This window comes from Apus apus, chromosome 3, assembly GCF_020740795.1.
Source record: "Apus apus isolate bApuApu2 chromosome 3, bApuApu2.pri.cur, whole genome shotgun sequence".
In the NCBI taxonomy this organism is placed as follows: Eukaryota; Metazoa; Chordata; class Aves; order Apodiformes; family Apodidae; genus Apus; species Apus apus.
Genome location: NC_067284.1, coordinates 26,193,039 through 26,218,865, shown reverse-complemented (window position 1 = coordinate 26,218,865; position 25,827 = coordinate 26,193,039). Strand labels below are relative to the sequence as shown.

Below are 25,827 nucleotides of genomic sequence, written 5' to 3'. Positions count from 1 at the left end.
ATTAATGCCTAACAACTACTGAATTTTTATAAAAATGTTGTGTAATACAATACTATGAGCTGTGGATTGTTTAGAGCTTCATACTTTCCTGTACAAAGAAGTACTGAAAACATTTTTCATACATTCTGTACTTGCATTACTCTCCTTCTTAATAGTTCAGCTCTGCACACATTAAAACAAAACACAATATGTATTAAAATACAGCCGTGATATGAATGTGTCTCTCAGCATACAGCAATACTGACAAGACTGTATCTTTATTTTGAAAAATGTTATTGCAATGATATTATAGAAGCATACTCCACAGGAAAACACGACCTTACCGTGGCAGATTGGCACCGGAGAATCCCACTCATACATGCCATTTTGGTGTCTCCTACATGTCGCGTTATTGCGACCAATCATTCTATACCCAGGTTTGCAGTAATAGCGAACTTTACTTCCAGCAGGACCAGCAGTTTTATTTATAATTCCACCATTCCTCAAGATAGGGTTTAAGCTGCAATAGGGAGCTAAATGCCAACAAAGGGGACATCATTAAAACCAAATAAAACACACTTCATTTACAAAGTTTAAATTATTTATAACATGTGCAAACATGGAATACCATTAAAATTAATACTCAGTTCTTTACATTACTTTTGGAATCTTTAGTGAAGATTCAGACTTCTTATGCAGAAATATCATAAAATCCAAAATATATTTTATAATCACAAACTAGTTTATACTATTTTACATGAGGAAACTGCAATCAGGAAACATACAGTTTGTTCAGTAAGTTCACTCACAGTAAAAAATCTACTACAAATTTGATACATTTATAAATATAAAATTGTTCTTTGAGCTACATAGTATATAAAATTATTTATTAAAAGTTTGATTAAAAAAACCCACTATGCTCTTAGACATCAAAGTAAAAAATTAATCACTTTGCCAAATATGGTAAAAATGTACATGACAAAGTACCATAGGCTGATTCATCAGGTGTATTTTTTTCAGATTGAAATTAATGTAGTTTTTTATTTACATGTTCCCCCAAAGATACTACATGACAATTGTATTAATATTTAGCAAAGGAATGTAACTTAGGCGAGTGCAGTTTCTTAAATGCTGAATTTACAGTACATCTGAAGTAAGAATGCACTTCTTTAAGTTTTGAAATGAAAGTACATCTTGCTAAACCTTAATTATTACTACTACAAATACTGCTCACAGAGAGGATTTTCTGACTAGTATGGTCCTCAAAAACTTGTGTCCTATAGTGGAAATGTTTAGACATGTGCTGATGGGGAAAAAAAGAAACAACAAGAAATTTGTAATTGTGTCAAAAAGTCAGTAACAAAGACAAGGTGGGTTTTTTGAAAACAAGTTGCAATATCCATACATAAGTATTGAGTATGATTACTTAGACTGGATGAGGTCAAGCAAAACAGCATATTTTGTTATACACACAGAGTCTAACACAAAACTGTTTACTGAATACTAACATTTAGGACTGGATTAAAGAAATTTTGAAAAAAATTACTTTGACTCCATATTGATGTACAAGTCACTGCATATTTGCAGCAGTGCACCATCTCAAGCTTGCAAAGATCAGTATCTTTTCAGAAGAATCATGCTAGGACTATGGCTTGCAGAAAATAAATCTGGCTCAACATTCACCACTATAATAAGCCTATGAACATTATTCATAGGGAAGACTGGGTCAAACTCCACTGATAACCAAACATCAGTACCAAGGACACTGAGACTGTAACTGCTGCTACAATATGAATTCTCTACATCATGTTGAAATACATCTTAGGCATACAATGATGTTCATTTATCTAGTAGAAGTTGGGGCTTTCTTTCGCAAGTGCAGAATTATAGAATTTGGTTTATATCTATAAATATTTTTCTTATTATTTGTTGCACATATCCCTGATTTCCTTCTTTCAGCTTTCAATATCTAGCTCTCTATTTTTAAATTTTTGTTGTATGCATAGTTCATCACACTAAGGTGCACCTATAACATCAATTATCACCTAAAGATGGATGTTTCTGTTCACTTACTGCAGAGAGATCATAGAGTTGATTAGACTCCTGAGATACTTCCTTTAAATGTCTGGATTTAGGTGCAGTGTATCAATAGTTCTAAGAAATTTCACCCAACAAAAGCAGTAAAACTGGGTCCTACATTAAAGATGCAAAAAAATATAGGTGTCTGTTGATTTTCTATTAAGAATTATAGTTCCCAATTAAGCAACATTATTTCTACTTAAAATATAATTTTGATACATTCTTTCACTTGAGGGATTATTAGAAAAAATAAAAAGGAAAAAATCAAACCCCAGGATTAAAATCTATAACCTAAGATACTCCAATAAAGCAACTGTTTGTGGACAACACAGTGAAATTCAGTTACACAGCTAACTAAATCAATTAAATTATTGAAATAGTCTTCAAATGTGAAAGGGAATTTGACATTTAAAGAAGCACAATAAACATGGCTTTTTCTTTTCAACCTATTAAAGAAAAAAAATTACGTTGTTATTGCAACAGAGGCTGGTTAAGATCAAGAGACTAGTGGTTAAGACCACTGAAGTCATCTGGAGTAACCTCTTAAGCACTACTTACTTTTAAATATCGTAGGAGATCTTAAGAATAGCAAGATGAGTCCTAAACATGTTATTCAGACAAAATTCCAAATTGATCCCCTCAGTACTGCAATTCTAAACAGAAAACATTTGTAATATGTAGTGTAATCCTGTAGCCTAGCAATACAGTATTGCCTTTGCTAGAAACAGGTCACAGACTTCATACTAAGCATCCAAGTCTTCAAGACCAAGGTATGTCGGGTGTGACGTTCTTTTCAACCCACCTATAACTTTGTTTTTATTTAACTCTGACAGGTGGGTATGCCTAATTTGTTTTACTTTTGATTTATCTTTGTAATTTTCTATTATATTTCTCTGGTACAATCTTAGCTCTATTTAGGTACTTTTGTTAAAAGTAATTATTCTGTGTAGACTATTTAGGACTTTCGCATGGTGATATGTAGACAAACACAGGCATTATATAACACCCTGAGAGGTGGGGACACAGGATGCAGTGTAGAGGAGTACAAGCATAGCATGTTAAGAAGGTGACTACCTGTGTACCATCTAAAGCTAGACACAATTCACTGGCAGTCAGTTTAAAAAATTGTAACTCAAAACTGGACAAAAATGGTTTTCAGGCTCAAGTAAAAGAAATAATAACTACATGTAAAATATATATATATAATAATATAAATATATAATGTGTAAATTGCACTTGACCAACAGCATGGTGTAAAAATATGTTAGCAAACAAAAATGGCTCTAAGTGGATCCTAGAGTGAGGAAGAAATCATCAGTATCACAATCTTCTGGTTGAAGGGCTCCAGATGCTGACAATCTGCAGTATCTCCCCCAACACAAAAGACCAAACTGAACCCATTAATCTTGGAGCAGTGAAGCATGACTGTAGCACCAGGGAAAAAGATAATGGGACATGTGTGTATAACAATTCTAACCATACCATTTTCCTGCATAATAGCTTTCATTTATTCTTCTTTTTTTCTTCTTTTTTTCCCAATAACAATTTAAGCTGGACTAGCAATTATTTTATTAAACTGCTAACATTTCACTTATGCTAACAATAAATTCTTGGCTATACTTTAAAAATGCAGGGTTGTCATGGTTTAGGCCCTCAGGGTGGGATGGGGAGGAGAATCAAAAGAAAAAAAGGTAAAAAACTTGTGGGTTGTGAGAAAAAATAGTAACAACAATAATACAAATAAAAGGACACACAAAGCAAGTGATGCACAATGCCATTGCTCAGCACCCACAACTCAATGCCCAGTCTGTTCCCAAGCCATGATCCCACCTTCCCCAAGCCAATTCCCTCAGTTTATACACTGAGCATGATGTCACATAGTATTGAATATACTCTTGGCTAGTTTGGGTCAACTACTATGGTTGTGTCCCTGTCCAGCCTCTTGTGAAAATTAATTCTACCCCAGTCAAACCTAGGAAAAGGATTTTTAGCCGTAATTGAGATTTTGAGCATAACAGGTTGTATACTTTGTGATCTGACTACCAGGGAACTCAATGCCATTTTTTAATTGTGGTTAATTTTAACAATATATAGCACAGATGAACCTCCAAAGAAATCGGCTTTACACAGAACAATGTCAAGACACAATTTAATGTAAGGCCACAGGGGAAATATATCAGCTGTAATTGCTGCTTATGTTATAAAAATTAATAATGCCCAGAGTCCAAAGGCATAGTTTAAGCTCTGCAGTGAACTAAGTGGTATTCAGAGAAAATAAAGCAAAAAAATCTTTGGAACTAAGAAATATAAATAAGACTGTTAACAGTTAACAGCACCTTGGAAACCCATAGTAATGTGCATTTCCTTTCACTGAGCTGACCAAAAAGTGTAGGAAGTCTGCTAGTCTGGTTGCAACAAATATCTGTGTAGAAGTAAAATCTTAAATATGGTTAATAACACATGTGCCATTATATCCCTCCATGGCAGAATACCTAGGATTTTCTGTTTGCTTTCCCGTTTCAAAGTACAGGATGAAGCATACAAAACATCTTCAAGGATAAGGAGCTAACATCCTAACTAAGCAAATGCTTGAACAATGTCAGACTGAGAACTACAGCCACTGTCAGCTGAGTGAAAATTTTGGTCTTAAACAGGAATCTCTACAGAGTGGTCATAAAATATTGCAGCCTTATATCAAGGACCACCAAGATAAAATACTGGTTTTCTCCCAGCCACTTTCTAATTATCCACCCTGGAACTTTATGAGGCCTAGCTGATATGGGTGCAATGACACCGAGCTCTCACCTAGGTGTGACAATGTTTTACCACAAAATGTGGTAATTTCTATGAAGCTGTTCCAGTGACCTTAAGTAGCATTACATTTCTAGATTTAATTTATTTTTCCAAATTACACAGAATCCACAGTCTTTCAAGGCCTCTTAAACACTAGTGTTTTTTGCAAGGCAACATACTCAACATTTTCAGCTTACTTATAATCACAACATCTGTTTGTCACTTGCAACTGCAGACCAACAGGGCAATAACTGCCTGGCTAATTCACACATTACTACTGAACTGATGAATGGACAGCAGCACAGATTTTGCATTTGCAGGACCATATTCTTCCTTTCACAAAGCATATTTTCTTAAGAGCTGGAACATTTAAACCTTTATGCTGAGATTTTTCAAAGCTCTCTAAGGCCCTCTGTCTAAAGGAAGCTCAGTCAAATAATTTCCAATTCCAAATAAAAATTATTTGAAACTGGATGTCCAAACCATCCAGCTGATTTTTTTTAGAAGTCAGTCTTACAGTGGATATTATGACATTGTTTCTAAGAATTTATTTTAGCAAAGCACTTTTTTTCCCCACAGCATCTGTGATTAACAGCCAAAAAACTTTCAGGAAAAAGATACTTACAACTATTCATTGAAACACTGCCCTATGTTTGAAATTGTAAATAAACAAAAAGCCTTCCTTCATATTTCATGTTGCCTTTGTTTAGCTCATATGCTGTAATTTTTTTGGCAGATAAAAAGTCACAGTTTAGTCCACTTACTCCTTCCAACTTTCTTTTTTGGACACTTGTCATCATTACCCTATTACCAGGGCATGCTAAGTCTTATGCTGCAGGTCTTGAAATATCCAGTGAGACAGAGATTTACTATTGTTCTTACTTTAGACATTCTCACTTTATATATAAGAAATCAGACACTGGCTTAAGTGATTAGGTCAGGTCACACAAGAAAACTAAACACAACTCTTCTGATTATGGAACTAGTTCCTAAATTAATGGATCATCCATTCCATATGTTATTTTTCACTTTAAAATGCACAGAATCATCACAGAACAGAGAAAAAATAAGAGCAGTTTCACAGGTACAAAGCTTAAAAATAGGATGAAATGGATGGTGAAGAATTAAGTGTCTTGCAATATCCAATGAAATTACAAGAACATCTATGAGGGGTCCTACTGCCAAGCTCTACTGTCAGTTCTACTGGCAGACAATTACAAATTAGCCATAACCACTTACCTTATTTACTCTTGAATGACTAACCAAAAGTTAAACAAAAGCCTGTAAACGTTATAGAGGCAATGTGAGCTTGCAAAGTAGCAAGCTAAGTACTGTGTGCTTCCTTAATCACCCTCCTTTCACCAGAGGGTGTGCCAAGTACTGTAGTGCACTTTAACTTTTTCAACCACTACTTAAAAACCCCCTACCATCCATCTCTTCTTTGTTATGCCTTTATGAGAGCTTGCTTGGGCAGTTAATGTCCATGAAAGGTTATAAATTACTGAGGAGAAAAAAAACAAACCACCAACCAAGAAGCAGGCTCTGCAGGTATCTTTAAAAAAATTTCAATGACTGAGTTTCCTATCCTGTGCTCAGCAAATTCGACACTTTCTGCACTCACAGATCTTCCCCATTTGTAATAAACTGCATAGTTTTGGTGGAACCCAGCTGCACTGGAAGTTCAATCACTTCAAAACAACAAGCAAGCATTAAAAAAAATATATATAAAAATTTCAGCATGCAATAATTATTCTCTTTTTTTTCATCCATTTTAGTGATTTTACTGTCCTACATAACTTTCAAATAAAAAAGGGATTGCTTCCCTAGACCTGCAAGAAATTTTAACTGCTGCCTCCCCTCCTCGATTCACTACACTATACAGATACTCACTAGATTAAGGAAGAGAACATTTAATACCTAGGTGTTAGTGCAGTCAGGAAATTTATTATTTAGATGAGAATTATGCCTCTATAACGCTCAAAGTCCTTAAAATAATACCCCTCTGCTATACTGCTATAGTTCTTTTTCTACTACATTTGGCAAAATGCCTTAAACTACAAGGTAGAAAACATACTAGTAACATAAGACAAGTAGCTTACACAAGTAAGCTCATTTGCTAAAGGCAATAATAAACATTGCTCTGAAAGCTTCTAGCATCTTTTAGAAGTGAAGAAAATTTGTATCTACAAATGAAATCTAGTTGTGACAAAACTCCAATTTGCAAAATTTTGTGCACAGGCATAGCTGGAGAAAAGGAGGAGGGTTGTGAGAGGGCAGTAATTCATTTCAATAGGGTCTTCATTATGAGAAAGCCTGCTGGCTCAGTCACAGCTGCCACAGTATCAATAGCCTTTCTGGGATCTTGTATTTTTCCTACTTTGATGATGTTGCTTTCCCTCATTAAGATTCAAATCCAATTGTTTATGCTGCAGCTCACTGTTAACGCTTCTTTCATGCTGATTATTTCCATTGAATCTCATGTAAAATGTACAGAAGTTTACAGAAAAATGCAGGCACTGACTGTTAGTGAAGCAGAAAAAAGCAAAACAGTTGTTTGTTCCTAAAACGTAGCCATAAGGATTGTGTATCTTTCTATTCCCTCAGTTTTATTATGAGTTGCAGATAGCGCCATAACAATTGACGCATTGAGTCTAGCAATTAGACAAACCACTTCTTCACTACTGCAAAACTTTCTGTGTACACACAAAGGTGTAAAATAGTTTTTCATTCCTCAAAAACCAGCCTCCCTAATAACTTGATACTTAAATAAAGCCTTTACATGAAGTCTTTTTTTGTAACCTTGAAATAACTTTCCCACTCCCATCACTGCCACACATCTAAGAGTTATCATATGACAGATTCTCTTTGTTCCTTCTTCCACACACTCAATCCATCAAGTCCTGTAATTGCTTTTTTCCTATGAAAAACTAAATGAATCTCTAGCATGCTTGAAAACAGCTGCCCTTTCCCCCATCCCTCAGTTTTAGTTCGTAGCAATACTCTAAAGGCTGTCCGCAATGTGGAGATCATGCTTTTCTAACTGTTGTTTTATTTTTTCCTGACTGCTCATAGTTCTGCTCATAGTTCTTAAGTGTCCAAACCAATTATCATTATTATGCTCTGAGCTCAGCCCTGATCTTCTGTCTCAGTAACAAGAGAAATTTTCCAGAGGTTAGACAGCCAGTGCAAGGATGGCACAGGAAAAGAGTGAGCTCTGTGTAATCATCTCCCTAAATGGAACGTAGCTTGACTAAATGGGAGATACCTGGTGGTTGATAAAATGTTCTTCTAAATTATTCTTAGTATTTCTCTCTTAATTTATATTGACAATTATTAGCCAACAAAATTAACACTGAGAACCTTTGGATTGCTAATCAAGTCCAAACACAGAGAAAGCAAATTGTAACAACAGACAATAATTATCACCTTTCTTTCACTCTCTCTCACACACACACACTCTTTACATCATGTAAATGATCCCCGAGTCAAACCTTTTGGGAACAATGTGTCTGCTGATTTATGTGTGAAAAAATCTTAAACAGGCTGCAAATTGACTAAGGGTCAATATGTCTACACATAGAGTAATAATCCAGTATTCCAATAGTGGTAACACTCTTTTTTTTCTTAATAAGGGACATAATTTTTACCAGTAGTTAGACTATTTACACATATTCATGTCACCACAACACCATTCACATGCAGCCTGTAAGTAATTCCCCCCAGGTTTTCCATGTAGTTGTACATGAAGGAAAGCTTATCAATAAAAGTTGTGAACTGCAACTCAAGGAAACTGTAAAACAAATCAGTGTGCACTGAATGGCAGGTGGAATACTGCTTAATATTTTAAGATTAAAAATTCCCACTCTTGAGTACCTAGTTGTAAATCTAAGGGCTATTCCACTCTCTACATTTCAAAGGCCTTGCTCCAGGTCTGGTAAGATATGATAGCAGGTTGAGAGAAGTATTCACTGGAGAACTATCAATCTTAAGATCTTTGGCAAACTGGAAAAAATGTGAGAGTCCAAGTCCTGTTACACTGAACTTGCAATAGAATGATTACACATCCACAAAATGTACATTATAATAAATTATTTTTAGAGTAAAAGACATTATAGTACAATTTCTAATTGTCATATACTAAATAGTATATGTAACCACAAAGCATAATTTAATGGCAATCATCAGCAGTTACCTGAGTAACGGATCTTGAATCCTTTCTTGCTGGTTGCATGATCAGTTGACCAGCGAAGATATAGCTGATTCATTTTGCTTGTAAAGTTCAGCTGTCCAGTATGATTTCCACTTAAAGCAACCAGTAAAGGGCTTTGCCCAGAAGAACCTTCAGAGATTAATAAAGAAACTAATGAAGTTTTAAAGTACTACTACTGTAAATAATGCTTTCTGTATTTTAACTCAGTTATTAATAAGCAAGGAAAGAATAGGATATAACCTGACACGTAGTTGTCAGTAAAATTGTTAACAGATCTCTATTTAAACTATCCATCTGGTTTTAGGTTTTCACTAGAGGGCACAATAAGATATCTTGGTACAAACAAACTGAAACATAAAACAATTAGTGTTTTTGCCATAAACATTGAAAAAATACTGAATTAAAAAAAAAAAAAAAAAAGAAAAATTATTTGGGACAATGGCTTTGAATGAAGTTATGTTTCTGCTCACCATCACAAATATTATTTATTTAAGCTCTTCTCCAACTAGTGAGTGGTAGCAAATCTATATATTATTTTACATTGTAGAGCTTGTATAATTTTAACACCACTATATTACACAGTGAACACATTAGCTAAAAATGCTCTCTCACATGTAAGGTTATCACAATTTCACTGTGGAATACACATATATACAAGTGCTATGAAATTACAATACATACTTCATTAGGACTCAGCTCTTTCAAAAGAGAGAGTAACAGAGCATAGGAATAGGCTGCCCAGAGAGGTTGTGGAAGGTCTTTCCCTGGAGACATTTAAAACCTGTCTGGACATGTTCCTGTGTGATCTACTGTAGGTGATCCTGATCTAGCAGGGGTGATGGACTAGATGATCTCCAGAGGTCTCTTCCACTCCTGACGACTCTGTGACTCAACCCTACCATATGTTCACCATGACTTTTACGACACACTTTTCAAGTTTAGGAAAGCCATGTTCAACCAACATTATCTTGGCCACAACAGCTATTTCAAATAAAGAGGCTGCTTCATCCATTTTTGCTGAGTTTCAGCAGCTGCGGCCTGATCAGCTCTTTTTATGTTGCATGAAAAAAGAAAAATAAACCTGAATCAAATGACATCTAAAAATTGAATACAATTGTTGTCAGCCTTCTCTCCATCCAGTCTCATAAAATATTTCCTGATCAGGACATTTCAGGTACAAAAGGCAGGCTACAGAAGTCACATCAAACCATAAAGCTTCTTTGGAACTGAAGTTTGGTCACCACAATGACAACAATACAACCAAATTCTAAACAATAAATACATATACAAAATAAGAACACATAAACATAGCTTTAGGCACAGGTTGTCCACCATGCCCTCATCAAAATGTTTTGTGGTTTGTTTGTTTTTTGTATTAGGGAGTTAGTGTTTGATTATTAATTATGAGGAATGCTGAGGTCAGCTCCTATTTTTGCTTGAAAAAAATATTTAGAACATGACAATTAATTTAGTTTCTCCATGCTTCACCCTATTTTTTAAGATCACTTTCATACACTGTCACAGTTTAGGATGTATACGCTCTTTTGAAATTCTCACACAAAGGGGTTAAAGTGTATGATTTTACAAATAAAGACCTACTACATGCTAAGAGGTGAGAATCTTTCCTTATTAGTGGTATTTAAGTTAGTTTGCAGCACCATATGCCACACCGTATTTGACTGAAGGAATGATTCAACGTATTTCAGTTTGCTTTAGACAACATTAGACATTTCAATCTGTTTTCAATGACAGATTTTTTTGTTTTGGGGAAAAGTCAAATAATATTTGCTGTATTAAATGAATAATATTCAGTGTAAGTAACCTGAATGCAGTGTTTGCCCAGGTGGCTAAGAAGGCAAATAGCATCCTGGCCTGCATCAGGAATAGCGTGGCCAGCAGGAGTAGGAAAGTGATTGTGCCTCTCTACTCGACACTGGTGAGGCTGCACCTCAAGTACTGTGTGCAGTTCTGAGCCCCTCACTATAGGAAAGACACTGAGGTGCTGCAACGTGTCCAGAGGAGGGCTACGAAGCTGATGAAGGGTCTAGAGAACAAGTGATACAAGGAGTGGCTGAGGGAACTGAGGTTGTTTAGTCTGAAGAAAAGGAGGCTAAGGGGAGACCTCATTGCCCTCTGTAACTACCTGAAAGGAGGTTGTAGTGAGGTAGCTGTTGGCCTCTGAAGTAAATAACGATAGAAGCAGAGAAAATGGTCTGAAGTTGCAGCAGGGGAAGTTGAGATTTATTATTAGGAAGAGTTTCTATATTAAAAGAGTGGTCAGGGACTGAAACAGTCTGCCCCGGGAGATGGTTGAGTCACAATCTCTGGAAGTATTCAAGAAATGTGTAGATGTGGCACTGCAGGGCATGCTCTAGTGAATAAGGTTGTGGGTGGGTTTTTTGGTGGTTTTTGTGTTTGTTTGTTTGTCTTGATGGTAGGACTTGGTGACCTCAGAAGTCTTTTTCAATCATGATGATTCTGTAATTACATTCATGGTACATTTATGGCTTCTCTGGCTTAGAATACAGATGGGATTTCCTAAGGGTAAGACTGATAAGTGGGAATTGAATGGATGCCTGTACTGATCACCATCCACCTGATGAAGCACCACAATTTAAAATGTAGTTAGTTAGATGTAGTCACTATTTTGGTTTGCATTCCAAAGTTTCCTTAAAAGTGAACAGAGACCTGTGCTTTAGAAAATACTGTTTCTTTAAAAGTTGTCTTGACAATCTTAATATAAGTTCTGTGTAAAATTTGGTGATGTACCTTTACCTGGTATAGATAGATCAGTGCAGTTCTATTAATTTAAATAAAGGTATGCTGGTTTTGACCACACAAGGTCCTAGTATATGACATATATTTACTGCAAAATGCAGCAATACAGGTAGCTCTGAACAAGCTAGTGTGATATATCCATCACTAGAAAGAGTATAGCCACATCAGCATTACCTTCTGCCTCAACAAACTAATCATGCTGAGATACAGAACTAATCAGCCTAGCAAAGCACATTCCTAATGTGGCCACTGGGACACAACAAAGCATCTCTGCAAGGCACTGCAATGTGCCATATTTAAATATCAACTTGTTTGGAGCTAGCTCAGGAATCTCTACATGGTACTGTATTAAGAGGTTATAAATATGCCATTATCTTTCTCATCTAAGTTTGCTGGTAGGTGGTAGAAAAAAGTATTCAGCAGAGCTGCTCTAAAGATGAATTTGTAAGAATGTGATTTCTTTATATGAAATGACAATGCTTAAAAACATAGTGACTATGATACATCTCTCAGATGTATTGTTGATAATCTGGTTTCATTAAATTGAAAAGGGTAACAAAAATATTCACCACGAACATTAAGCAGTTCCAACAAAACTTTTCAGAATGAAAAAAAGTGATCAAATCACTAGAAAAGTTCCAGGCACACATTATAAATAAAAAAAAATACTCTAAAGAACTGGCATTTTCTAAAAAATGAAAAACATTGTTTTCTTCTCAGAATGTTACCAAAAGGTAAAAAATAAATAAATAAAAATAATAACTTTAGACATTAAAAACCTACTACTTAAGAAAAATACTTAGAGCAAGATACCTCAAAATATAAGACCTTTAATATTTTTAAATGTTATTAAATTGCCATGGTGACTATTAATCAGTTCAATCATAGTTGTCATATACTCTTAGTTGATGAGGGAACATATGATAATTGTCTCCAAACAAATAAAAATATATTAAAGAACAATCAGGGACTAATTATTCTCATTAGTCAATGACAGCAGAGTAATAAGATCGGAATTCAGCAGAAAATAAGAATAAACTGTTCAATAAATAGGGCCCTTTGAGAGGCGATGATGTGAGTAACGCTCCTGAAATTGAGTTTTTGTCATCTCTACTTTTTGTCCTAAAACAGATGTTCAAATACTTTAGCAGAAGTAAATGCAGACAATGTGCAGCACTGATTGTGCTATACTGTGGAGAGAGTAGACTGGGTATTTGAACTCAAATTTGAGTATACAGATTCTAATATTTGTATTTATTTTTTTTTTAATAGGACAAATACAGTTATAACCCCAAAATATTTTCTCACCAGAAATGATCCATTACAAACCAGCATGTTAATTTCACCTTTTAGAGATCTCCATACATATCACAGGAAACAGAAAACTATGACTTTCATAGGGATGCTGCAGCTGCTACTGCTCCTCCTCTAACAATATCTAAGAAAATTTAAAAGCTTCTTTGTCCTAAGTACATCTATAAGAACTTCCATTGGCTAACAGATTTACATTTAAGGCAAAAAAACCCCATAAACATTGGACTATTGTATAAGTTTCAGATGTATCACTGAATTATGAAACAATTGGAAATTAAACCCCACTTGACCCAATATTTGTTCTTTCATGGTTAGATAGACTTGAAATCTCTCTTACCATCAAATACCTCCAGCTCATCAAATTGTTTTTCGCTTTGAAACATTTCTACAAAGATGGAGATGTTATATCCTGGCTCAACCTTTATAGTCCAAGAACAGGTCTGAGAGTTGAGATAGGTGCCCGGGTAACCCGGACTGAGGATCACTCCTGATGATTCTGTACGGATTTCATTTGCTGGACATTGTGCTAAAACAGATACAACAAGAACAACAGGAATAGCAGTGAAATAATTGTTTCCTTTCCATGAAAAAAAATAGCATTATTTTCCAGATATATGTATGCTTCAGGTTCAGTTTCCAAATGAAAACATTAGAAACGTATTCTAGATGGAAAGGAGAACAAAGTTCCCTTTAGCACAAAGAGAAACAGGACCAAAGTTATAAACCTTGTATTCATGAAAGTTATTATGTGACACTAATTATAGTATAATACTCATCCAGAAATAGACCACAGCCCAAAGAGTTTAGAGTCAAGGGATGAGGTAAATCTTGGTAAAACTTTTAATTGGGAAACCTGGTAGCTGTCTTCTATTTGAAATCTTAAAAAAACCCAACAAAACACCTTTTAAGAATGAAGTGTCTTAAATGAACATGACAATGTATTGGAACTTCTAGGCACACCAGATCATTTGAAAATATACATGTTCTGTGTAGACAAAGGGTTTATTTATTTTCAGCAACCACTCCCCTATCATTTAAACTCTAAACTAACAACATTTTACAGCTTCACGTGGTATTCATAGGTGTTTATCTCTGCATATGACAAGGAGTATACTATATTAAAATGCAGTACATTTAATACCCTACATACTAATTTCGATTAAGAAATTAATTTGTCAGTCACTGTTTAACATTTTGGCTTTCATGCAGGTCTGATTTTTTTCATGCCTGTTTGCTGTTGAAATCTGATATATTTTGTCCACAGTTTCATAATATATATTAGTTTTCATGGGGTTTTTTTGTGTAAGATTCACAACTATTATCTTGACAGAAATGCATTCCTGGAAACTGTCTGTCACAATACACAAGTACTTGCATAAGCTAAAGGTTATAGGAAAGGTAAAAAATATAACAACAGAGGAAAAATGATCAGGGAAAAAATATGTTACAGGGGAAAAACACAAAACTATCAGAAACAAACACTTAAAACTGGACCATTTCCTTTATTTGGCCTTTTGCAAAATTGGAGGTGAAGTTTAGGTTCAGTTGTAGCCAAGAAAAAATTTGCTGTAAACTTCTGGAAAATTTCAGCATTTTAATTGTTCTCTCAGAGAAATAAAATACACTGGTAGAGAAAGAAATTATATTTAATAAAAGATGTCCAGTCTTTACCTTCTGTTCCATACACTGGGGAAAAATCTGAACCCTTCACCAGAAGCATCAATGCAAACAAAATAGGAATTTTATCAATTAATTCACTTCTTATAATTAACAATCACTTTCCTACATAGTGCATAGAACTTTACCTTTGAGAAGCTGGCTTACTCCTACTCTTTCTCTTACCCAGATACAGTTTTCCAGACTTGCATGTATAAGGTAAGAGAAAGTATGTGTTTGAGTTGGACAATACAATATTCCTGCCATCCCAGATTCTTTAGAAGATTTTAAATATTGAGAAAGATATGAGTTTCAAAGTTAACTTAAAAACTCATTTGCTGAGGACTACAATTTCTTAAGGGCACCGAAGTTGAGAAAAAAGAAACTAAAAATCAAACCAGTTCTTTTCTGACTGTTCCAATACTTCCCTAGATATAATTTACAGGTTGAGTTTTCAGCACTAATCTGAGTATTATTTTTCTTCAACTGCAACTTTTTATACTATAGCTCAAATTATAAACCACTAATTTAAAGGCTGCTGTGATTATTTAGGGATATAAAAAGGGTGGAAACCATGAGGAAAGTAAAAACCACTTATTACTAACTTTTAACACAACCTTTTTTACTCAGTCTGCTCTAACAGACTGGAGAATGTGTAGCATTATCACAACAGCCAATGCAGGAAGAAATATGAGATTTTTGAAACCCTCTCCTCCCCCTCATCTAGTTTACATAGAAAAATTATTCAAAAAGAAAAAACATCAGCCTGTAAAAAGAAGGGATGTAATATGCAAGTGAGAATATACCATCAAGCAGGGAGAATGAGGTGTAGGCTGGGGAAAAACTGTCAAGAAAATTTTCACAAATTTTCACAAAAATGTGTCCCTTTCTCCTATCATTTGACAGTACTGGCTGTAGCTGACAGCATCTCCAAGAGGTAAGGGCATTTTCATAGAAGACATTCTAACAGAGGGAAAGCCTTGGGGTTATGGTATATAAAGTAGTAAGAATCCTTTTGACAATTTTAATTCAGGGATTGTCTCTTGAGATATAAACTCCTGTAGCCAAACTACACCAAGAAATGTCACACAAGCTTCTGTGTTAGAATACAACATTGCACGTATTTAATGACAGTATCTTTCTCATCTTAAAATGAAACATGCTGTTACTTTGACTTCCTATATTCAGACTAAGAGAACAACTTGAGAAAATACAGTCAGCAAGTGCCTTGATTTATGAATATGCAATAAGTACAACAGCAAATTATCACACAACAACATTGGGCAGAAACTTATTGTCAGGTAAATAATAAAATACTTGGCTAGCTATGTGGCATTTCCAGTCAGACATGCAGTAAAAGTGCTCATTAGTTATGAAGGGAAGCTGACACGACAGTTCCACAACCTACTTTGCCCCATGGTAACATTTCATTATGCTACTAGACTATTTTTAAGAAAAAAAGATGGCTTTCACTGATCACTGAATAGAATCATAGAATCATCCTGGTTGGAAGGGATCTTGAAGATCAACAAGTCTAACCATAACCATAATCCCACTATCATAACCTAAATTATCCTTAAATCATGTCACTAAGCAGTATATCTGCATTTCTTTTAAATATTTCCAGGGATGGTGACTCCACCATCTCCCTGGGCAGCCTGTTCCACTTCCCAATCACTCTTTCAGTGAATAAATTCTTTCTAACATCTAGCCTAAACCTCCCCTGGTGCAGCTTCAGGCCATTTGCTCTTGTCCTGTTATTCACTTGAGAGAAGAGGCCAACTCCCGCTACCCTACAACCTCCTTTCAGGTAGTTGCAGAGAGCAATGAGGTCTCCCCTCAGCCTCCTCTTCTTCAAACTAAACAATCCCAGTTCCCTCAGCCTCTCCTTATAGGACTTATTCTCCAGACCTTTCACCAGCTTGGTAGCTCTTCTCTGGACATGCTCCAGCAACTCCATAACCTTCTTGTAGTGAGGGGCCCAGAACTGCACACAGTACTAGAGGTGCAGTCTCACCAGTGCTGAGTACAGGGGCACAATCACTTCTCTACTCTGGCTGGCCACACTATTCCTGATGCAGGCTAGGATGCCATTGGCCCTCTTGGTGCAGAGCAGAGCTGGCCAAATCTCCTTACACAGCAGGCTACAGGTCTAACTCTTCATACAGCCAAGATTCACTTCCCATGATCAAGAGTCACTGGACAAGAGATCCCTTTCAATCTCCTCCATTCACAGGAGACATACGCCAGGAACTTATGAGACAAACAGCTCTGGGTAAGTGCAAGGGCATGGGAAGGCACACATCATAATGGGAGGCTGGCTGCATGGCTGCCTTACATGGCAAATTGGCAAAATTGACCTTGGCAGCTTTTGCTGGCTATCTTTCTGAGTAGCTCAGCTGCTGATTACATGACTTAATCTTCAGGGTAGAAGCCAGACTTGAATATTATACAAGATTCATGCAATTGAATAAAACTGAGATACCGCTTTACCATGTTCTATAAAACAAAAGGCACATCCATTCTCCAATACTACTAATAACTAATATTTATCAATTGAATAAAAATAAACTCCACAGACCATTTTCTTGGTATTATACAGGCCTGAGAGCTCAAAACATCTGCAGTTTTGATACTTTTGTTCTATTAGCTCTCACTTTTAGCATCATATTTCAAAACAGAATACAAAGTCACACAAATTGCTTCTGTTGAGATATACATATTCTGCTGTTAATATTGTTTCTTATATTTTTTGATCAAATAGCATATTAACATTATATTCTTCAGTATTATATTTTATACCTTCTGGACTCTCTTCTGCAGCAAAGATAAAAGGTGATTCAATTCCCTACACATTCAGAAATTTTGATGTTAAGTTTACTCATCAAGAAACTCTTAGCTGCAAAGCACAGAATTAAACACTTGAGTCCCAGTAAATAATTAATTATAATTTATTTATAAGTATATCCCATGAATTTTAAAAGTACCTACTGTAAAATGGTTTGGAATGATTAACAGGAATAAATATTAAAAGAAACTATTTTACGTATATTGGAGGATATAAGCAAGCTATTTCACATGCATTTTTAATCATAGTGTTGCACATGTAAACTCTGAGTTCTGTCATCCATTCGTTTGCATAAATTCATACACACAGGCAATACTTACAGAAAAACAGGAAATAACAAAGCTCTTCATGTTAAATGATCACATGTAATTGAGTGCAGTGGGGCAGTGTCACGAGAAAAGTAATTCTGCAGGACAACATGACACTCTCATCATAGCAGAGTTTCAAGAAAGAGATTACCTAACCTGGCTTTTGGAGAAATCCAATTCAGTTGTTTTGTGGAAGGCCTGACTAAGCTTCTTAACTCTAATACTACTTTTGATGTCTCCATCTTTGATTTATCCTTTTATTCACAGAATTATAGGGGTTGGAAGGGACCTCTGAAGATCATCAAGTCCAACCCCCAAGCCTGAGCAGGGCCAAAACCTGGGCAGATCCCTCAGAAAGGCATCCAGACAGGTCTTGAAAGTCTCCGGAGAAGGAGACTCCACAACCTCTCTGGGAAGCCTGTTCCAGTGCCCTGTAACCCTCACAGTAAAGAAGTTCTTCCTCATGTTGAGGTGGAACTTCCTGTGCTCGAGTTTGAATCGATTGCCCATCATCCTATCACTGGGCACAAGTGAAAAGAGGTTGTCCCTGCTTTCTTGACACCCAGCTCTCATGTATTTATAGACATAGATCCCCTCTCAGTCTTCTTGTCTCTAGACTAAACAGCCCTAGATCTCTCAGCCTTTCCTCATAAGGCAGGTGTTCCAGTCCCTTAATCATCCTCACAGCCTTCTGTTGGACTCTCTCAAGTAGATCCCCGTCCCTCTTGAATTGGGCAGCCATGTTCTGTAGGGTGCCCAAGGCTGTGCACATTAGAAAATATCTAGCAAGTTCTCATGGTACCAAACATTATGAGAAAATCTTTCCTTGGACAGACCATGTGGGAAGGGAAAGGGAGCTAAAGAGATATAAGGTGTGATGTGATTACAGCTGCTCTGGACATCATCCATTGAGAATGATGCAGAAGTGGTCCCTGAGACTGATCTGTCTTGCCTGTTAGATATGTCATCAGACTTGTCTTGTATACAGTACCCTGGAACCTGGCCTTCTATCATATATATATATTTCTTCCCTACTACAACAAAGTGATGCAGCTCAGGAGAATGAAAAGTTTTCTGGCATTTTTGAGAAATGTGAAGTCGATCCAAATAAACACAATATAAGCAATTATAAATTACAGGTAAAACACAGAAATGTAAGAAGGCATCCCAAAAACTAGATTGAAATACAACAGGTGAATTACAGAGCAAGTAGCAATTTTTTTCATGTCTATCAGGATCAGATATTATTTTATACATGCAGTTCTCTACTGCATCACCTGAAAAGAAATATATTAGATTTGGAAAAGGTGTTGTGAAAGATGACAAGAATGATTAAAGGTATCAAATATATTTTGGTCTATACAATCATGCCATAAATATGGTGACTAGAGAACAACTCTTACTGATTCTTCCCTCATAAGAACTAGAGGTCACGATTTAAAAGCAGTAGATGCCAAATTCAAAGAAGAAAAATATTACATAAATACATTGTGCAACTTCTTGTACAAAACTTTATGGATTTAAAGCTTTTACACGGATTCAAAATCAGATTGAATAAATCCACTGAAGAAATTGATTAAAGATCCTACAAGATTCAAAATACAAAGAACATTGATTGCTACTACTGCAAAGAACTGTTTAGCTACAGTTGGGTGGAGGCCTTAATTAACTGCATACTTGGAATGATCTTGTGTTCTTCACTATAAAATCACTATTGGCCACTGCAAGGGATAGAAAATGGATTATATTGTCTGGTATATGGGATTTCTAGTCTGATCCAGAAATACGTATTTCTCCCATTTCAGACACTTCAGAGTGCAACATGAGTACTTTAATATATTTAATTATGAGTAAACATTATAAAGATGGTAATTACAACCATACATTTTAAATTATCTACCAATATTTCATATAATCTAGTAGAAATTTTGATAAATATAAGCTAGTTTTATCATAAAATAGGAATTAAATTCAACATTTATCTCCATAATAGTAAGTCATGAAGACAGAGGTATCAGAGAGGCTGGGCTAAGAATTAAAAAAAAAGTCATTCTAGTTTTCAGAAAGGGAAATTAATTTTATTCCAAGATGCAACTTGTCTGAAGAAAGGAAATCAACTGCATCTCAAGTTATCTAAAAAAACTTCTCTTTTATGTCTGTCCAAAATAACTGTGCCAGAAGCTTTACTATAATGACTCCACTTCCATTGTCCCTGAATCATTTCAATGTCTGTTTTACTTTTTTAATCAGATTATTTCATTTTATGTCCTCCCTATAAAAAAGTTCTGCTGTATTCATATTAAAAGAATATGGGACTGAAAGACATTAATAGATGGTAATGTATGCCTCAACTGGAACTGTGTTATTTCATCCTTTTTGTAAAAAAAAAACCCACAAACACCCATGCATAGTGAAGATACTCCTAATAATCATTTAGGAGCAATTAGGTAAAATTCTGGTATATTTAATATATAGGGCAGTTTTGAAAAACAATAAATCGCAAATGCAAGCAAAGGGAGAAAATCACAAAACCTACAAAGTCTGAGAGGGAAATAAAGAGCTGCTAGTTTTCATCTATGATGCCTCACAGGACTGCAAGAAACAACTGTTGCTATCATTAGAGAAAGCCACTGGTTTCAACAACGTCTGTGAAAATTGTTTGAAATAGCTGTTCCTCTGTGTTTTGCAGATAGCTAATCATTATCAGAAGTTCCTAATATCTCTGTAGTTTTTACAGTAATAGTTCAGTTTATTTTAGGCTTCATTTTTTATTTACGGTGTAACTGACTCAGTCAAGAGTTAACTTAAAATTGAAAGCTGGATTTGCAGTACAATCATCATATTAGAATACACTGATTGGAAAAGAATTCAAATATCAATAGGCATTGAGTTATCTGATCAAGAGATATACAGAAATACACAATTTTCTCATGTTTTTTGCATATTTTATGGTGAGTATCCTGAAAAAACACATCTTTTCCATCCCAAAGAAGGACACGGAGTCATGTCTCTCAGTCTATGACAGCTCCCAAATTATTGTATGCACAAGTTTAAAAAGAGGAGGAATAAAAACTACTCAGGCATGGGTAGTCATACAGACAAATTACTTACAGAGGCATCAAAAATATTATGCATCATAATATATAAGAAACTAATACAGTTTGTACTATGAACCCTTTATTAGTATTTAATTCATGGAAATAAAGAACCAGTGTAATGGGAAGATGATATGCATGCAACTATTAATAAAGGGTCACAATAATTGCTCTGCTTTCAGTGTTACCTGCTGTGCATACAAATGTTATTTCGTGATATGGACAATATTCCATCCATAGTTACATATTCTAGATCAACCTAATCCCAGTCAATACGTTATGAATATAAGAATTTATGATCACTTTTTGACTTCCTTAAAATTTCAATGATGGTGTCTCATCAGTAATTTTTTTTCACCCCCCAAAAATTGAGGTACTTCAGGAAAAAAAATCTACAGGTGCTTTCTTGATCACTTTTCCAACATTTCAAAGTATTTTTGCCATCCGCTATTTAACAAAATAAACCAAAATAATGAAAAAATAACCAACAGCATCTGTTGAAAAGTGTAATTTGGAGGACTGAATACATATCTCCAAGATATACTTGTTTTCCATGAAGTTGAGCAAATTGTGTATGAATGCACAGCTAAACAGAATGCACATTAAACTATAAATTCATTTCTTGAAATACTGTTATTATAAACATAGTATGAATAGTTGAAATATTTTAGTATTTCCATTACTTTGTTTGCTACATATTTTAGAACACATTTTTTCATGTGACTTTGTCATAAAATGTCACCACATTCATGAAAACAGAGAGAATAATTTCTTATTTTAATTTGAAAAGTTAGTTTAAATACATATATTTAAAACTTTTTCAGGGGTGAAAATAGATCTTTGGTTTCATACGAAACAAAGTTAAATAATTTAAATGAAGTTTAGAAATCAGTGTCCCATTAATGGTGTCGTTAACTACTTAAAGCCAATCATATTTTATTCGAAAGAATGTCTGTGCCAAAATTTTTGTGACCAGTTTGAAAATGTGTGCACTTAGATATTGAAGAAATTAATGGAAACTTCCCTATAAACATTTATGAAAATACAGTGTCCAGAAAACTGATGCCTAATGTATGAGAAGATGAAAAAGGATGAATTCTAACAATATGCAGACCATGCAAACAGGTATTTACCTTCACAAGATGGAGAGGATCCTTCAAACTGCAACTGTGCATTCAGTTTGCAGGTTAATATATCTTGTCCAACAAGAGTGAAACCAGGATGGCACTTGTACTTCACAAAATCTCCTGAAGAAGTTATTGATAAAACAGTTAAACCCCAAAATACCCTTAAACTGAAATATATCAAAATCTCAGGTGGAAGATGAGGTATAATAGTTTAGCTAAATTAGACTTCAAGTGAAAACATAAGAAAGGAGATACTATTTTTTCACCTATTTCAAAGTCATCATCTTCTGTAAACATATCTGCATGTGGAACTGTGGGTGGAGGCTGGCACTTCTTCAGCTGATAAGCTGAAAAATTTAAGTGAAAAATATTTCAAAATAATTTCAAAAAGGCCAAAAATATTTCAAAAAGTAAAAGCTCAATATTAGACAGCAATGATTAACATTAAAGATAAACATAGTTAATTCAAAGATAAAAATTAACTTTCTTAAGGTTTTTTTTTAGTGTGTAATTTAAAAAAAAAATATTATACTGTTACTTTAAAAAGAGTAGCAAGTCCATTAGTCATGGTAAATTTATTTAACATCATTCAGTAAATCACAAAGAAATATTTCTAAAATCCCCACATCAATTGTGGTAATTAGATGTTAATTTATATAAAGCATACTGACCATGAAAATTGAGGACAAAGAATCCTCCCGTTGAAAAATCACTGTGAAATTTGAGGAGTACTTGATTGGTGGAACTGTAGGCTGTTTCCAGAGCAGTATTCCCACTAAATACACCCAGCTGAGGTGAATTATGGTCAGGACCATCCCTAGGAAGGGAAATGTAAGTAAAAAAAACAGCTGAAGAAACACTGTACTCAACTTTTAAATTTCTCTTTTCTCAGGAGAGTATGTTGTTTTGTTTTGTTTTGTTTTTTTAATGTACTTCCTTGTGATTCAAAATTAGTTTGTTTCATTTTTATTTCTAGCAACACAGATTACTCTTTCTAATTTCAAAGCCCATTATTTTTTGGGAGACCAGGAGTAACTTACAATAGCTTTTATACTTCCATGAGCAAGAAATTTATTGGCTGACTGCAATTTTCTCTGTCCTTGCAAAAAAAATTCTCAGCAAAAAAAAAATAATCTAGAAAATGTTTGTAATCTTATTTCTAACATTTTTGACTCAGATCCTAAAAGTCCTTACTCAAGACTAAGACAGAGGTATGGAAGTTGTAATTTACTCTTGCCACTTGAATTCTTTCCAAAGACTCAAAGGTATTTCCTGAAGAAAAAAAAAAAAAAAAAAAGGGGAAAAAAAAAAAAAAAAAAAGAGGGGAAAAAAAGGACAAAAAAGAAAAGGAAAAGAAAAAAGGAAAAAACCCACTTCATGTATCTGAACAGTAGGATAGAACACCAAAGAGAAAAACACTCCAGTAATTTCAGGTTCCATTAATTTTCAGTATCATCATGTAGAACATTCAGACTTGAACAGGAAGAATAAATAAATAAACAACTCCACCTGCTTTTATCACTGAAGAATTTTTTGAACTCTGCAACATTTATCTCTGGTCCTTTTGTACACCATATATAAGGAATCTAAATTGAATAAAAAAGCTTTTGTGGTATGTATTTTAGAAGGATGGAGATTATCTAGAAGCTCTCTGAAAACTGTTAGCTTTTGACTTTTCACAGTCTAAATCAGAGGGATACTTGTCCAAGGAAGGCATTAACTAATTTTTGCCTGCCTCAAACCTATGAAGATACTGGAATCATAAAAAGAAAAATCCATTGTATCGACAAACACTGGTTCAAGCTTTAAAATAATGTATATCATGTATATAACTGTACATATAACTTGTTTTTTTTTTTTTCAGGATTAAAGAGGCTTCTGATTTCTACTCTGGTATTAGTCACAATAAACAAAAAATTAACTATTAGTGATTGGCATAAAATATATTTTCTTTGGCCTTGGAAATGAAGAGTGAATGTAATGGCTATTGAACAGGAATTTGATTATTTCCTTAGGTTTTCAGTCTAGAAGTCAGATTCCCAGGATAATTCCCTGAGGGAGAGGGAAAAACAAGAATTTAAAAAAAAAAAAAGGCAAAAAACCTTTGATTTTAAGATTCAACTTTGCATACAGAAATGAACAGCATACAAATAAATGACATCATTACACAAAACAGACTCCTCCCAGCAAATTCAGGATCTATCAATCGCCGATACTGGAAAAAATAACTCTGAAGAATGAATTGCTGTAACTCACGGGCAGTTAGAAACTGAGAAAAATAAGATGCAGAACAGTTGTTTTAAAATCTTCATTGAAAGAATATAACAATTCAGGAATTCAGCATATACTTCAGCTAAACAAGTTCAAAAAGCTGACACAATTTTATGACTTAATCGCTTAGGTAAAAAAGGAAATAACTGACACAGTTAGATCTTTACCAGTGAAAGTTTGCTGGTTTTTTTTATTTGTTTAACATGCCAGATGACTTGTATTCATAGGTAATGAAAACACCAGAGGTAGCCATATGCCAGTTCATAAAAAGTTATGCATATTTGTGAACTTAGTGGATTTTCCCTGTGTTAAGTGGATTTTAGTATTTAGGTACAAGAATAGTGGACTGAGAAGTAAGTTACATCCTATATTCTCTGCAAACTGTCCTTTTACTGAAGTATCTGTAGCATATTTGAGAGATATGTCACTTTGCACATTTATGTGGGATAAGGACCAGAGTTAGCCATAGAAGAGAAAGTATGTAACAATGTCAGCATCATCTATGCCTGCTCTCCAGTGCAGTAAATTCTTCTTCAAGAATTTAAACAGCCCTGAGACCTCTTCTTCCAGCTGAGGACAGAAAGTTGAGATGGGTTTGAGGAGCAAGAAATTCAAGTTCAGAGAAGTGGAACAAACATATAGCATGAAGCTTAAAGACAGAGGTACAAGGGCTGAAATCATCCACATTAAGATATTAAGAAAATCTGAGAACATCTTAAATAATGCCAAAATTAGCTATTGCCTAAAGATGTCTGAAACTAAAACTCAGTTATCAGTCAGATCTTCTTTGACTTCCCAGTTTTCTAAGTGAGGTCTTGTGAGGTCAAAGTACTTTTGAAACAATATTCTTAAAGAATTCAGGCAGTGATACATAATATTATTTTATCATACAATTGTAGACCTTGTTTTATGCTGTTCTTCATCACATATGACAAGCTAAAGAAAATACTAAAATACTAAAAATACTAAACAAAAGCTGTAGCTTGGAACAGTGAGATCTGATAAATCTGAAAAATTCATTTTTGTTTTGAAAATTGCATACCAAACTGCAATGTAGTCATTCACAGGCTCAGTTTGGAGTAAGGTAAAGTTGATATAAATCCCATGGCCTGGAGGTACAATAATTAACCAAGTACAGTCCTTGGAATTTGGGTATTCATCTGGAAATCCTGGGGAATAAACTGTACCATTCTGAGCAGTTACATTATAGCCACAAGGAGCTGAAAAGAAAAAAAAAAAAAAAAAAAAAATTAATAGGAGAAAAATACTTCTTCATGTTACAAATGGAATATCAAAATGCTCCCAAATTCTAAATGTCCCAGGTCAGCACAATCTAGATCTTAGAGACAGCAGCTTTTCTTGATTGCTG

The 25,827-nt window shown here is 34.7% G+C and overlaps 1 protein-coding gene across 1 annotated transcript in view; it reads right to left on the bottom strand.

The window, feature by feature from the left end:
- Positions 1 to 25,827, bottom strand: part of CSMD1 (CUB and Sushi multiple domains 1) — a 1,033,138-nt gene that overhangs the window by 77,358 nt on the left and 929,953 nt on the right. Inside the window, exons 43-49 of the mRNA XM_051614951.1 lie at positions 25,501 to 25,678; positions 22,859 to 23,004; positions 22,454 to 22,534; positions 22,194 to 22,307; positions 13,491 to 13,679; positions 9,044 to 9,190; positions 324 to 512 (exon numbers count right to left, since the gene is read on the bottom strand). Coding sequence (XP_051470911.1) covers positions 324 to 512; positions 9,044 to 9,190; positions 13,491 to 13,679; positions 22,194 to 22,307; positions 22,454 to 22,534; positions 22,859 to 23,004; positions 25,501 to 25,678 — 1,044 coding nt within the window. The remainder of the gene's footprint in view (positions 1 to 323; positions 513 to 9,043; positions 9,191 to 13,490; positions 13,680 to 22,193; positions 22,308 to 22,453; positions 22,535 to 22,858; positions 23,005 to 25,500; positions 25,679 to 25,827) is intronic.